We start from the raw sequence: 15663 nt of genomic DNA, 5'->3' as shown, positions 1-15663 counted from the left end.
CAGGAACATATCATTTCAGCGCATCTACTCGTAACATTGACATGGTACGGTTTTTGTACTTCGCTACAGCACAGAATATGGTCAAGACAAATTTTATGACTTATAAAAGTTGAATTTTTTTCATATTTTTTTTGCGAATTTTTTTGTCGGTATACACTATCCTTGCACTGACAAATTCCCCAAGTCAGTTTTTGTTCGTTTGGTGGCGGTCTTCTGACGTCAAAGCTTTAACCTTTAACCCCGAAACGCCGAGTCAGGCGCACTTGGAAGTGAGGTAAGCTTTGAAAAAGTGATTTCTCACCTTTTCCTTGTCATCTAATGTCTCTGGTTTTATTTTCCGAGTAGGTCACTAGTCTACCCATTATCATGAACTGTCTGCCTAACCTAGAAAAGGCAGATCTCATGTCAAAAGAAGTAATTTATAACTGCGTAGCTTGTATCATCTTTCGTCGCCTTGTGAAGGGGAGGGGGGCATACAAATGATTTGTTTTCTCCAACCAAAATCGGCATAAAATTCTACTACGCTATTGTAGTGTTATGTAATTCTCTTCCAACTTTATGGCTGGATCTTTGACGTACTAATTATGCGCAAAAGAATACAGGATCGCAACACTGCGGTCATAAATTTTGTGATGATGATTCCGCTTGCGAAAATTCTGTGATGAAAATTCATGCGTCAAAAATGCAAGTCGTCTTTGAAATCTGGCCTCGAAAAAAAGCACATGTACGTGTGACATGACACAGGGTCTATTTCTGTCAAGGATACCGGAATATATTTATAATTTTATGTAGATAGACTAAAATGTTGCCAAGGCTGTGAAGTCATGTAGAGCTAAATAAATTTGCACCAAAAACGTTTAGCATAACATACTTCTAGTACCTGTTTTCGGTTCATGTTCGGGACAGTATAGACGTTTAACGTTCTTGTATTCAGCTTTGAACAATTTTCTATTACTGCAACGTACCCATAAGGTCGGTGCTTTCCTTACAATGTAATTAACACTGTTAGCATTAGGCTGATTGGACTCTGCAACTTGGATTCATGTCACTCTAGATCAATGGATTGACTTCAAATAGGATTTGTAAATGGGAAGCCACCCTAACACATTAATTAACAGCATCCTGATTAGAGTTTCTTATCACAAGTACTCAGATTGGACCAGAGTGTCAGGGTAGACTCTACTGTGACATATGTAACGTTACTCTGATGTCCCTATTAAACGTACCGGTACGTTTATTTTTTCCGGCCCGAACGTCCACCCGGTACACTCTTATTAGGGACGGTACGTTTATTAATTTATGGGAAAAAAATTGTCCATACGTACCGCACCATCAGCAAGTGGCCGGCGGTCGCAAAATTCGGCAACACGTCACAGATAAATATTTGGTCCATGATAGCGGCATTTCCCATGAATATAATGTATATTATTTATTTTTCACCTGCTGTCCATTTTTAAGTCCCAAAACGTCTGAAAAAGCAAAAATTTGCCCACAAAACCGAAGGGGAAAGCGAGTAGCTAATCGACGTATTTAGCACATGGCGGCCGCAAGTCCTTGTCAAAATCGGCAACGCGGCAGAAAAATGCCTGGTCCATTTTAGCGATATTTACCATGAAAAAAACGTATGTGGTTTATTTTCCCTCTGGTGTTAGTTTTTAGGTCCCGAAACCCCTAGAAAGTAGAAATTTGCCCACAAGACGGACGGCCGACGTGGGGAGGGCGCCTAGCGCCTGAGCAGCATGACGTCAAAGTCAAAGGTCATAGGGCACCCATATTGCGCAATCACCGTAAAAGCGCCGATTTAGCTAATTTTAGGGCGTTTAAAATTGATACAATCACATTATCGATTTTTAAAAAAACAATGAGATGGAAACCAATCAAAATTTTATGCTGAATAATATTTTTTTCTTCAAAAGTTTTTTCTTCAGAAGTTTTTCTTCTTCAGAATCCAGACTTTGACCAGACTAGACAATGTACCATACCAAATAATCATTATGTTGAAATGGATTTTGTTGTACATATACTCATTATATTTGTACTTAATTGGGCTTGATTTTCTATCTCTTAAGTTAGTCAGATTTTCAACTCAAGTTGCAGGAGAAGGCTTAGCAAAGTGCATTTCAGAAGTGTAAAATGCAATAGCTTCTCCTACGGATTTTGTATTTCCCCAAAACAAATACAATATATATATATACTCATTAATTAAAGTGATATATACTCACTAATTAAATGTAACAGTGAAAGATTTGCCCATATATTGGTATTGAAATAAAGAGCACATTTTAGTATCATGGACACACAGTTCACCTGTCAATTTGGTCATTTTCCGGGGGGTACGTTTATTCCGGAGGGTATGTTTATTAGACTTTGAAGATTTGTCCGGGGGGTATGTTTATTCCGGGGGGTATGTTTATTAGGGACATGAGAGTACTAGTATATGACATGAGACTTGCAAATGCAGTTCATGTATGTATTATAAATTATTACAAATTAAAGAAATACATCGATTGTGGCAGAATCATCAACAAGTTAACGTTGGCCACCTTAACCATAAAGAAGAAGAAAAAAAGTTCTGTTATAATTAGTTATGCATGTACTACAACTAGTACAAGTAGAGCATAGATATCTGAAATACCTTCCTCATTATAATCAGCAATGTCATGTTTTCTGTTTAAAGTTCAAATTGAAGTCAGCCTGTAGAATTTTTAAAACCTTGGTCAAGTTTGCAAACATTCAAGGAAACTATTTCTCAATGCCAAATGTATTTCGGGGCCTTGTTCATGAACAGTAGTCTTACTAGTACTTTTCTGGAAATGTTTGCAGTAAGGGCAGTTTGAACAGATCCAGGTCCAGAGAATCAGGTCCAGGTCTGAACTTGTATAATAATAGTACAGTAGTACTGTATCATTTTGGAGATCAGAGGCAGGTCAAATTATGTTAAAATTATAAAATTTATATATCATTTTCAACGCACAAGCATATGCGCATTAAGCTTATCCTAAGTATTATCACCAGGCTGGACCAGGTTCAGCCAGACTGGTACCCTAGTTTGAACCCATGTGATAATTATGTTGCTTGAAAAGTTATAAAATCATAAATTTGCTTTAACAACTGGTACAAGATGCATAACATAGTTTCATGAACCAATTTTAACTTCTCCACAGACAACATGTCGCTGAAGCCTCGTCGTGTGGACTTCGGTGAGACCTGGGGGAAGATTCTCGCCACCGTGCGGGGAGTGATCACGCTGTCCAAGGTCCCGCGGCCGACATGGAACGACAGATTCTCGTATCCTTCACGGCCTAAAGTAGAAATACAAACCAACAGTTGTTATGTCTAGGAAGCAACGAAAAAGTCAGAATAAATTCTATATTAGAAGTTTCACTTAGCTAATTTGATATAGTTGTCTCTTTGTTTATTGTTTATTTCAGGTTTGACGGCCCATAGTTTACCAACACATAACATTACACAAATACATCTAAAGAAACATCAAAGAATTTACAGATGGATGTAAATACAGGTTTTTAATGATAAAACAAGCCATAATTTTTTTTTGTATTGTAAGATAGCTCTGTCAATATAACTTCCTTGTATGTAGTAAATTCACATGGCTAACTGACATGGCACAATTGATGTTTTTTTAATTCCCTTGACACTTATTTTCTAAAGTGATGTGTATGCGCTGTGCGTGGCGTACCCGGAACCCCTTGCTGAACAGCTGTACAACGAGACAAAGAACTTTCTGGAGCAGCACGTCCAGTCGCTGCACAAGGTAGCGTTTCCTCTCATCTACATCTATATGCTACTAGACACTGCCCCTTGCTGGGTATTACGTCCAGGGAAAAGCGGTCAATGCCCTGAGGCGATTAAAAAAAGGGTAATATTGGGCTACAGATAATAAAAATGACAATGTGGTGAAGAGCAGGCAAAAATTAAAAAATAAAACAAAACAGAGAAAGTTGTTCTGTGATATGTACATTGTTGTAGCCCATGTTTCTCACGACCTATGAACCTATAGCTATGACTAGCCATGTGTCCAAACCTACTCTAGCTGCAGAGTCTCTTCCAATCAAAAATCCTTTCAATTAGTATTTGAAGTAGCTAATCTGGCAAACAACACTAGACCATCCTTATTAATATGAGATGTTCTACTTCTAACACTCTCTATATTAAAGATAGTGAATATGTCTTTAAGGAATTGAAATGCATCCCTGAGATGTCCTAACTTCTGATCATAGTGCTTTTCATCTTACAGATAGTGAATAGCTCCTTAGACAACCTTCTTGCCACTTACCATGCCTACTGGCAGGAGTACAGCAAGGGTGCTGAGTACATGAACCAGCTCTATGGGTAGGTCCTGCTAGTTAACCATCTAGTTAATGGGTTATGTTGTTGGTAAGATGTAGCATTAATTTCTTAACTAGCAATCCGAAGTAATAGTTTTATTCTTCATTAAATGTTGGTTAAAGAATTAATGTTTTTTTCATAATCTAAGTTGAAATTTGAATGGATTTCAGATAACTTTTTTCCCATCATGTACATCATGTATGTTGAATCTAACTAAGTGTGCACTAGTTTGCTGAGTTTAGTTGTAGTTTTTCAGACCTTGACATGACTTGTTTGTTTGTTTGTTTCTACAGTTACCTGAACAGCCAGTACATCCGTAAACAGAAGCTGTCAGACGCCGACCTTGCCTACGGACATGGCATTGACCTTGACGAACAGCTGATGGAAATAGGAGAGGTATGATGTCATTTCCTGTTACAAGACTAAAGAGGTGTGATGTCATTTCCTGTAACTAGAATTCAGAGATCTCATACCTCGATGATTAAAGCTTTTGTTAATGTTTTTTTTTTTGTTTGCTTGTCTGAGAGAAAGACCAAAATCAGTATTACTTGACAAGTGTGTAATAACTACCCCCCTCCCCCTTTCCCAGCTTGCTCTGGACATTTGGCGACGTCTGATGATCGAACCTCTGAAGGCAAATCTGGTACAACAGCTGCTACAGGAGATAGAGAAGTATGTTATCCTGTTGGCCATTTAATAACTATGTATTGTAATGATGTTTCAATAATATAAGTACTACATTTAGCCCATGTGGGCAAGAACATACAGTAAAGATTATTCATCATAGATTCAGTCAAAACTTGGTTTTACAAAAGATATCATATCTACATGTATGCTTACTGAAAAGAGTTAGACTGATGATTTTTGATATCATGAAATGTATCTATGCTATTGCACTACAAGTATCTCAGTATCATCTTTCCCATCTATCCTACAGACATCATATGTCATATGTCTGATAGGTCATATTTTGGCTGCAAATTCAATGTAAATCACTAGGGGGCAGCGTTTCACTGTGATTGTCTTTGTTCCGCAGGGATCGTGAGGGTGAACAAACCAACCAAGCTATCCTACATGGTGTCATCAACTCATTTGTACATGTGGAGGAATATAACAAGAAGGGACTGCTAAAGGTACAAATAATGAGGAGTATTCTAGTAATAAACTACTAAGGTCTAACATTTGTGTATCTGTAGTACACATGTAGTTTTGGACTTTATGGAAGTCCATGGAGTTTTGATGTAGTTCTCTGTATACTGCTGCTATGTTAAAAGTGTTGATCAATGACATCAAAGATATGTACAGCTTATAAGAGGGTAATATTTATCTATTTTATTTATTTATTGTTTGATTCAGGCAGAGCCCATAGACAACATGGACAACACAAAATAGATAGATCTAAAAATACAATGTCTAGGATATAGTTTCTTTGTATTTAGATTTTCATGATATTTTGCATACTATGTATCCAAGACATTCACATGTTATATCTACAATTCAGATTTATCATAATGTTTTAAGTATTAACACAGTTTGTAACCTGCAGTGACTGTTATGTTGTTTATGTCCAGTTGTACCAGGACTTGTTTGAAAAGCGCTTCCTGGAGGAAACTGGGAGGTACTACAGGAAGGAGGCAGGGAGATATCTAACAGGCACAACATGTTCTGAGTACATGGAAAAGGTTAGTGTTCACATATAATTCTGTTTTTATATACTCTACATAAATACATGTATTCATAGTACAATGCTGAACTTTATTCCAACACAAAGGATACACATGGATCAAATTTTCAATGCCCACTGTCGCCTTCATCAGGATAAGTAATGACCATTCACTTCTGAATATAAACCTGCGAGAGTTGCGGACACAGGAGCTTATTCACGGAGGTTTTACGGATACATGACATCAGCAATTGGTCAAACATTTGGAAGTAATTGTTCATTACTTAGTGAATGAGAAACATATAACTACACACCTAAAAAAGCTGCTTCATGCATTGTCTTTAAACTCAAAATTGCCTCATTGCAAAATAAGAACAAGGAGGTGAGAATTTGTACACCTTTGTACCTGAATGTTTGCAAAGCAGTATGGGTAAGGGCACAAAATCTGCCATCTCTGATTGACCGGTCTTTTTCTTAGTGTTTATAAACCACTGGTTAGCCATCTTTTGTCTGACATGGACATGATAAATTGTAAAATTTTGTACCTGAATGGTAGCAAAGCAGTGTGGGTGAGGGGGTGAAGTGTGCCATCTCTGATTGTTTACACACCACCAGCAAAGCAGTATGGGTAAGGGGTTGAAGTCTGCTGTGTCTGTTTGCAGGTGATCCAGCGTCTGTCAGACGAGGAGATGAGGAGTCGTAAGTTCCTCCACCCCAGCTCCTACGACAAGGTCACACACGAGTGCCAGCAGAGGTTCGTGGCAGACCACCTCCGCTTCCTACACGGAGAGTGTCACGATATGGTCCGCAAGGACAGGAGAGAAGGTTTGTTTGTTTGTTTGTTTGTTTGTTTGTTTGTTTGTTTGTTTGTTTATTTCGTTCTTTGACCACCTCCGCTTCCTGCATGGGGAATGTGACAACATCGTCCGCAAGGACAGGAGAGAAGGTCTGTTTGTTTGTTTGTTTGTTTATTTCTTTCTTTGACCACCTCCGCTTCCTGCATGGGGAATGTCACAACATCGTCCGCAAGGACAGGAGAGAAGGTCTGTTTGTTTGATCTCAAGAAAATAATCTTTTTTTCATTCAATTCAAGTGATATTTTTCACTTGATTCACTCAATTCGAGTGAGGAAATAGGTGTAACATAAAGATTAAAGTGCCTTGGTCCTGCAAGGGATTCGAACCCAGGACCACCAGATTCTATGTCAACAAGCATAACCACCATATCACCTAAGTCCCTACATACAGCTTTTGCGAGCACTTCATAATAATGTATTTTCCTGCAGACATGCGTCGTATGTACACGTTACTGCGTACTGTACATAACGGACTGATGCTGATGGTACAGGAGGTGGAGGATCACATCAAGGAAACGGGACTGGACGCTATCAGTAACATCACAGGAGACAATGTGAGTGGGTGTGTGTGTTTGTGTGTGTGTGTGTGTGTGTGTGTGTGTTTGTGCATGTTGTTTGAAATTGTGTATGTGTCACTGTCTGTGTGTTTGTGGGTGTGTTTATGTATGTTCTGCCCTTACCATCAAGCAAGTGAAGTCTGCTATCTCTTGTGTGAGATACCTTGTGAAGTACTATACTGTTTTTGATGTGTTTGTGTTTCTGACCTCTGTGGATGAGTGAAGTCTGCCATCTTTTAAACAAGTTGTTTTGCATACATGTCGTAATGTCTGGTGAAACCATTCTTCTTACATATCTTTTATCTGGAGCCTTGTCTTGATTTGCAGTTGAAAAGTAAGGGAAAATCTTGAAAAGTTTAAATTTTGTTGTTTCAGCTGCCCACCCAGTTTGTGGAGTCAGTGCTGGAAGTTCACAGCAGGTTCAGTCACATGATCCAGAAGACCCTGAGTGGCGACCAGCAGTTCATCTGTGCTCTAGACAAGGTTAGAATACCCAAAACTGCAATGTTGCATCACATCCTCTTATTGTCTTGTGCACTGTATATATGTATATGCCATATATATCATATTATCCAGCTATTTTGATAAATTTTTCTCAAGGATTTAGCAAAATGTGTTGTATGTATTTTTATTCCAGGCTTGCTCTAGCATCGTGAATTCTAGGCAAGACCAGAGATCCCCATGCAAATCACCAGAATGGGTAAGTACACATACAGGTGCATTCTTTGATTTATGAAGCTATTTCAAATTTATTATTCATAATCATAATAGTGTTTGTCTCATTACAGATTTATGGCAAGCACAGATTACATTTAAAGCATATCAGTAGCTACCAGTAATGTGATTGAGTGTTTAACTTTTAGTATATATGTTTGGCAATGTTACGAGTGAGCTATAGCAATAGACTGGTGATTCTACTGATAAAGATCCTGATTGTGATCTCTATTGACAGATACTCCGAATGGGATCTTTACCATTAGAATTAGTGATTCTGCCAGATCGCAATCAGTACAGATATCTACTCTGACATCTACATGTATTGTTTCTCTATGTAGTTGGCCAAGTACTGTGACATGTTGCTGAAGAGAAGTACAAAGGGCATGTCAGAGACTGAAGTGGATGACAAACTCTCGGCCTCCATTACTGTTTTTAAGTACCTTGACGACAAGGACGTCTATCAGAAGGTATTTATTACATTCTTTTCCTGTAGTTACATTTTCTAGAATATTGCTACTTGCAGTACCTTTCTGTTCTGCTAGATGGCATTACAGCTTTCCAGTGTGTCTTGTGATCAACAATCTTTTACAATTTAGTTCATTTTATTTCTGGTTTTGCTATTAGAAAAAGTGGTTGAAAAGGTTTTCTTATAGTTCAAGAAAGAAATCCAGAAAAATTTTGCATTAACAGGTATGATCATAATGACTTCAGATTTTCAAAGTTCCATATCTAAACATTGCTATCTACTCGTATCCCATTCCGGATCCTACATTTACATGTGAGTATTTCTCCCATGGTGCAGTTCTACTCCAAGATGCTTGCTAAACGTCTGATCCAAGGTAACAGTGTGTCCATGGATGCTGAGGAGGCCATGATCAACAGACTCAAGGTAACACAAGTTCATGTTATCAATGATACACAATTTCAAATACAGTCAAGTGACCACTTGTACATACATGTAAGTACCACCTGTCTACTGATATACAGTCAAACCTGTACAAGTGTAGCCTGGTATCCAGCCTTGTTAGCTTTAGTCCGCTACCCAAGATCCGCTCCCCGCCAGGGATACCAGGCTAGTACAAGTGACCATTCCTACACAAGGAACACCTGGCCAATGTGACCACTTTTGGTGGTCCCTTCAATAATTTTCTCCATTGACACAAGCAATAAGAACCAAAACCTCAGTGTACATATGCTGGTGTACAAAGCTACATACGTCAGCTTTTTCTGCATGTAAATCAGCCAGCTTTGATATCACTCTGTACCACTAGACAAACATTCTCCTTTGAAGTGTACACCTGTCTGATTTGTTTGTTTGTTTGTTTGTTTACTAAACAGCAAGCGTGTGGTTACGAGTTCACCAACAAGCTCCACCGAATGTACACGGACATAAACGTCAGCGCAGAACACAACAAGAAGTTCAATGAGTGGATGAGAGAAAACAAGGAGGAACTCGGCATCCATTTTAACATCTATGTCCTACAGGTAAAGTGTGTCACTTATTACATAGGTGTCAAGTTAGGTCACAGTTACACTGATGGCCATCAGAGGTGTAGCCCTGGCCAGGGTCTGAAGTTGGGAGGACACTAGCTGTGGTCACATTTACATTCAGAAAATCCTCCTTAGTGCTAATTTACGGAGATGCTAACCTGTAGAGGTTCTCGGGAACAAGAATCCATCAGCAGTGTGTAGTCCCATATCCGACAGTGTAAAAAACAACAGCCCTCATGGTAAAGTGTGTCACTTATTACTTAGGTGAAATTTGTATACCATGTTGTGTTGAACTTTCCTGTTTGTGTGTTTTCTCTCCAGGCAGGTGCATGGCCACTGGGCCTGACCAACCCCTCCCCTCTCAACATACCACAGGAACTGGAGAAGAGCGTGAAAATGGTACGTACACAATCATACATGTACACGTACAGCAGTAGTTGTATCAGTAGTAGTAGTTGTAGTAATAGCTGTTACAGTAGTAGTAGCAGCAGCAGTGGTAGTAGTACATAGTAGTAGCAATAGAGTTCAGTTCAATAGAGTAGCGCAGTAGAAATACAAGGGAAAGTAATGTTTGTTTGCAGTGTCATGATTTTTCTGTTTTTTCCCCCAGTTTGATATGTTTTACAAGGAGAGATTCAACGGCAGAAAACTGACCTGGCTGCACCAGCTTTGTAATGGTGAGATCTTATAATAATTACTATTGCGATAATGATATACAATATTTTTTATGTTGTACCTGGGCCGCGATCTTATATCAGTAACATTAGTAACTTAGTAACATGTGATATTAGTAACTTGTGATATTAGTAACATGTGATATTAGCACTTAGTAACATGTGATATTTTCCATTGTAACAAAGTTATAGCTCTGTGCTATTGTACTACTTGTAGCTCTACTATTTTAGTTCTTTACTATTTTAGCTCTGTACTACATGTATTTTAGGTACAGATGAACTTTAATCCATGCTAACTTCTTATGATCTCATCTTTTTTTTTCCCTAGGAGAAATAAGAACATGTTTCTTGAAGAAGTCTTACATCATCACCTTGAGCATGTACCAGATGGCGGTCCTCCTGCTCTTCAACGGCTCGGACAAACTGACCATGGCCGAAATCCAGTCGTCCACTCAGATGGCCGAAGGGGAGCTGGGAAAGAATGTCCAGTCTCTGGTGGACGCTAAACTCCTAATACCCTTAGACGCAAAGGTAGGGTGATGTGCAAACATTAGGCCACACCAATTTAATTTCTTGGTTAACGGATTCGCCCGCTTCGTTTTTTTCTGATTTGAAAATAAAAATAAAAATTCAGAATCAACTGCAAAATACTCATATTTTGCCCTGAACAGTTGAAAACAGTCCTTTTCTTTCTAGTTGTTACAGTTTTTCCATTTTTCAATGCAATGGTGTCATTAAAAGTTCAAAATTCATTGTTTAAATTTTGAACCAGTCTGGTGTGTTGACTTCATGGCTCCTATCGTACCATTTTGGGCCATAATAGGATCCCTAGGCCTATTTTTATTTTTATTTCGCCCGCCGGCTCCATTATTATTATTATTCAGTTGATGTGGCCTTACAACAAGAAGTGATCTTGGATATAGGAGTTTTCTTTTACACAACCAAACTTGTCTTCCCTTGCTTAAGTTTCTATTACATTTCTATTCTTACTTTACTATTTTTGGCAGAAGAAATCTTACATGGTCATGTCACATCTTCATGGGGTAGAAATGTTTCATTGTCTTCACTAAACATCAAGATTTGTATCTATCTGAAAGGATTTAAAGTTTTTTATTTGAATAGTAGCCTGGAAAGTAGAATTTCAGGCAAAGAATATGAGGGTTTTAGACATTATGAATATGTTTTGTTTTTTCAGGAACAACTGACCCCAAATGTGGTCCTGACAGTGAACATGGAGTACACCAACAAGAGAACAAAGTTCAAGATCCCTGCCTTGTACCAGAAGGAAACAGTTCAGGTATGGATGGATGGGAGGGAGGATGGAAAGATGGGTAGATGGATGATTGCTTTCGTTTAACAAGTTGTTATAAAAGTAGCACATTGCTCCTTCAATACAGATGTAAATATCTCCTGTAACTTTCCAAAAATCCTACATTTTCTCTATCCAGTATATCAACAAAATGTATGTTAAATGTATGCCATTTTTGGCTGATTACCTTGTGATACATTGTAATCCTGTTGTGCTAGGTATTGGTGATTGTTCATGATGCTATACTGTATGGTGCAGTCACTGTGGTAGTACTCATGGTGGCCATCGGGCATTTCTTTCCCTCTTTATATGATCGCCAATTGCCATTGCTAATGGTATATGATGGTTGTCCGTTGTTGTTGTTTCAGGAGGTTGAGCAGGCTCACAAGGCGGTGGACGAGGACAGAAAACTGTACCTACAGGCCGCCATAGTCCGCATCATGAAGGCCAGGAAGGTGCTGAAACACAACACACTCATACAGGAGGTAACACTGGTCTTCTCTGTCTACAGTTACTCTAGCATTTTCTTTGGTTGTGTGTGCATGTGTCTGTATCTATGTATGTGTGTGTGTGTGTATGTGTGTGTGTGTGAGTATACAGGGCTGGAAATACCACCTACATATGCAGGTAAGTGCAGGTAAAATTGGAGCTGTGCAGGTATTTCTGATGTCTACCTGCACCTAACCTGCACTGGTCCATGTACTGGGTATATGCAGGTTAGTGCAGGTAAAATTGGAGCTGTGCAGGTATTTCTGATGTCTACCTGCACCTAACCTGCACTGGTCCATGTACTGGGTATATGCAGCTTAGTGCAGGTAAAATTGGAGCTGTGCAGGTATTTCCTGCTTCTAACCTTCACCAAACTTGGGATGGGAGTCAGCAGCAAGAGCTTGTGTAAACAGTCTTTTCCGGCCTATTCCAAGGATAATGCATTGCATCTCTATTATATCATATCATAGACACAGTACAAAAATTGACAAGGCCACTTACATGTATATATAGCACTTATCCCATTGGTCATTTTACTTAACTGTGATTGGTCCATCCCTCCAGGTCATCAGCCAATCACGCGCCCGGTTTAACCCCAGCATCAGCATGATTAAGAGGTGTATTGAGCAGCTTATCAATAAGGAGTACATCGCCCGTAGTAACGAGGCAGCTGATGAGTACACGTACATAGCATAGGGAGTACGTCAGCATGTCGGCAGAACGTACTGTGCCTGCACTAAACCTGTAATGTAGTGTGCATAGCATCCGAAAATAGCTTCATTAGGTTGGTAAAGTATAGGATACAAGAGTTTTCTTTTACACAACCAAGATAGCTTACTTTGCTGACATTTCGGTGTCTGTCAGACACTTCCTCAGAGCTTCTGACTGGAGTTCTGCTTCCTACATCGGCTACATACATGTATAGCGGCGAGAAGCAGAACTCCAGTCAGAAGCTCTGAGGAAGGTGTCTGACAGACACCGAAACGTCAGCAAGGTAAACTATCTTGGTTGTATAAAAGAAAACTCTTGTATCAGTGTGCATAGCAGTTTAGCAGAACATCTCTTTTAAGGTTGTATTTGTGTATTTAAGGATGACATCTCGTCTGTAGTCCCCAAATGTGGTGTCGGAAAAAGTATTGGCAAAATTCTGATCCAACATCCGACAAAAACTGTGAAAAATCCGGGTTTTGCACAGGCCCAGTATGTTCTGCCTACGTGCGAGTACAGTCCATTCTGTCTATAATTAACCTCTATTACCATTTACAATGTATCTGTGGGAAGAGACTCCAGTCTGATAGAACCTGGTGGAATGGCAGCCTGATATACCTAAAAATAAATGTAATTAATTGCTGTAGTTAGAAAGCATTGTCCAGATTGGTGGGTACATGTATGTATGGGATCCGGGAATACTGCATACGGCAAGAGGATATACACTGGAATATGTTGGGCCTTAGAATGATACTGTACATTACAAATAATCTGTGATTGTTTGCAAATATTCCTTTTTTTGTGGCTGAGCAACTTTTACAGCAATAATCAATGGATAGCTCAAGTTACATTGAGCAAGCTTATATTATATGTAATGGATATATTGATTGATATTGCATTCTGAAGTAAAAGTGTTGTTTATAATGTAGTATACCATCTCTGTTCTTTTTCCTTGTATTTGTTTGTTTGTTGTTCTTTTCTGTATGGGATATTGAGCAAAATTCTAATAAATCTTGTATTGATGAAAATATCCCTGTACATATTAAAAAGCTTTATTGAATTTCTTCCCCTTATGGTCCATTTCTTGGGTTCTTCTCTTACCAAGTTGAACCTAAGCCTTGGACCATAGCAAGCCTTTTAAACCATTATACATGTACATTATATCTGCAAGGTACCGGTAGTCGGTTAATTTGGAAAACCTTTAAGCAAAGTAGAAAGTTTTAAGACATATGCTGGACCTATTCAGGCAAAGGTCTTTCTGACCAGTAGACCACTTTTGCTGCTTCTTTGAAAACTGAGAAATTATTGTTAAAACGCATTGGAAGGATGTTTTATTGCAAGTGCTAAGACAAACTTGTGTAATAAAGATGGTTACATTGATACACTGCTGTGATGATATGTAGGTTATTTTCTGAAATAAATAACCAGTAAAAACAGCTACGATGTAAACAAAACAATGTGCATGCCAGCAGGCAACATGCTAAACTATGTACTAATGCAGCAAAGGGATGGTGAGTTATACATGTAGCTGCAAACATACGGACATTGTCCTTCATGATCACATAACAAGCTAACAGCATCATAAACGGTGAACTTGTTTGACAGATAATTTGACATTTCCTTTTTTGTCTAAATTGCCAAATTTTGATGAGATTTTTAAAAAGACCAACGCACTGCCAAGTATTATGACGTACAATGTATTTCCTTGGTTAGCTGACACCACGCATTTTATTCTCCTTTCTAAATTTTCTAAAGAGTATAAATGTTTCGGTTCTTCCTACGCAATATTAAGATGAGTCATGTTTTTATAGTATAGTTGAAAACTGGTACTACGTTTCATGACTAATTTCCTCAGGTTGGTCAAGGACTTGGTAGCAAAGTTCTTTATTCACGCCCACTTGCTAAAAACAAGAGCTGACGTTTCGATGACCGCCTGTCATTTTCATCAGGGCTAAATGACTGATTCACTCTGCACTGAAGCTACAATGCGGTCCCTAACGTAATTGTGACATACATAGACAGTATGACTACTTTATACAGTAGACAGAGTACAGATAAAATTGGGATGGAGTGGAGAGAGAATGAGAAAAAATTAGACACCCCCTCATTATTTGTCAATGTCAATTTCCCCATTTCCCTAGCAGGAAATTACATATGGCTTTATATTGACTTCGTCAATGACTGATACACATTTCTTGTCAGCTTTTGGCTTTCTCTTTGATTTCATACACAGCCTTTATTCCCCCAATAGAGCGACTGGTGCTTTCTTAACAACTCAACACTTAGTCAGGGAATCCCAAAGCTGAAGATTAAGTATGCCCGTGAGCTATTTCTCATGGTAAAGGCTGACAGAATTCGTAGTTTATTTCTTCACAACTTTTATTCTTTCACAACATATAAGAATCATAAAGTTCCTAGTAGTGATTTCAAAGATCACCCAAATAAACATACATACCCCTCCCTGTAATTTTATTTTCCAATGACATAGGAGGCACGCAAATTAAATCAATGTTGCCTGAATTCCTTGATTGATAACTTAACTGATCAAATATTGTGTATGATACAACTTATAGCAACTTGTACAACTGTTATAGGAACGTAATATACTCCACAAAGGACCAGGTAGTACAGAGTGAGGATGTGTACTTGTACAGTCATTTGTAGAGGCTATACTGTTGCGTTCTTTCATGTATGTGCTGTACAATATTATACATGTGTAACAGCACCTGTCCTTGGTGCTGAACCAACGGTTAAATGTGTAAGAACCATCAGAAAGTTCTTGCTTGCCCAAAGCGTCATTGATGCCTTTAAAATATGTGTTTTTTTATCTAAGAGTCTTCAGTGTTCTAAAA

At 38.6% G+C, this 15663-nt stretch overlaps 1 protein-coding gene across 1 annotated transcript; it reads left to right on the top strand.

Annotated features, from left to right (window-relative positions):
• Positions 1 to 204: 204 nt before the first annotated feature.
• Positions 205 to 12905, top strand: LOC109474681 (cullin-2-like). Its single transcript, XM_019775030.1, has 21 exons — positions 205 to 274; positions 3165 to 3288; positions 3670 to 3772; positions 4256 to 4350; positions 4641 to 4743; positions 4937 to 5019; positions 5384 to 5480; positions 5919 to 6029; positions 6673 to 6835; positions 7296 to 7420; positions 7799 to 7906; positions 8061 to 8123; positions 8479 to 8607; positions 8943 to 9029; positions 9479 to 9625; positions 9953 to 10030; positions 10242 to 10308; positions 10634 to 10836; positions 11501 to 11602; positions 11983 to 12099; positions 12668 to 12905. Exons 2-21 carry the CDS (start codon positions 3170 to 3172, stop codon positions 12797 to 12799), a joined length of 2232 nt encoding a protein of 743 aa, XP_019630589.1. The 5' UTR covers positions 205 to 274; positions 3165 to 3169; the 3' UTR covers positions 12800 to 12905.
• Positions 12906 to 15663: the final 2758 nt, after the last annotated feature.

The sequence above is a fragment of the Branchiostoma belcheri genome, unplaced genomic scaffold (assembly GCF_001625305.1).
Source record: "Branchiostoma belcheri isolate BF01 breed outbred unplaced genomic scaffold, Haploidv18h27 scaffold31, whole genome shotgun sequence".
Lineage (NCBI taxonomy): Eukaryota > Metazoa > Chordata > Leptocardii > Amphioxiformes > Branchiostomatidae > Branchiostoma > Branchiostoma belcheri.
Note: the sequence above shows the minus strand (reverse complement) of the source record. Positions and strands in the feature narration are given on the sequence as shown.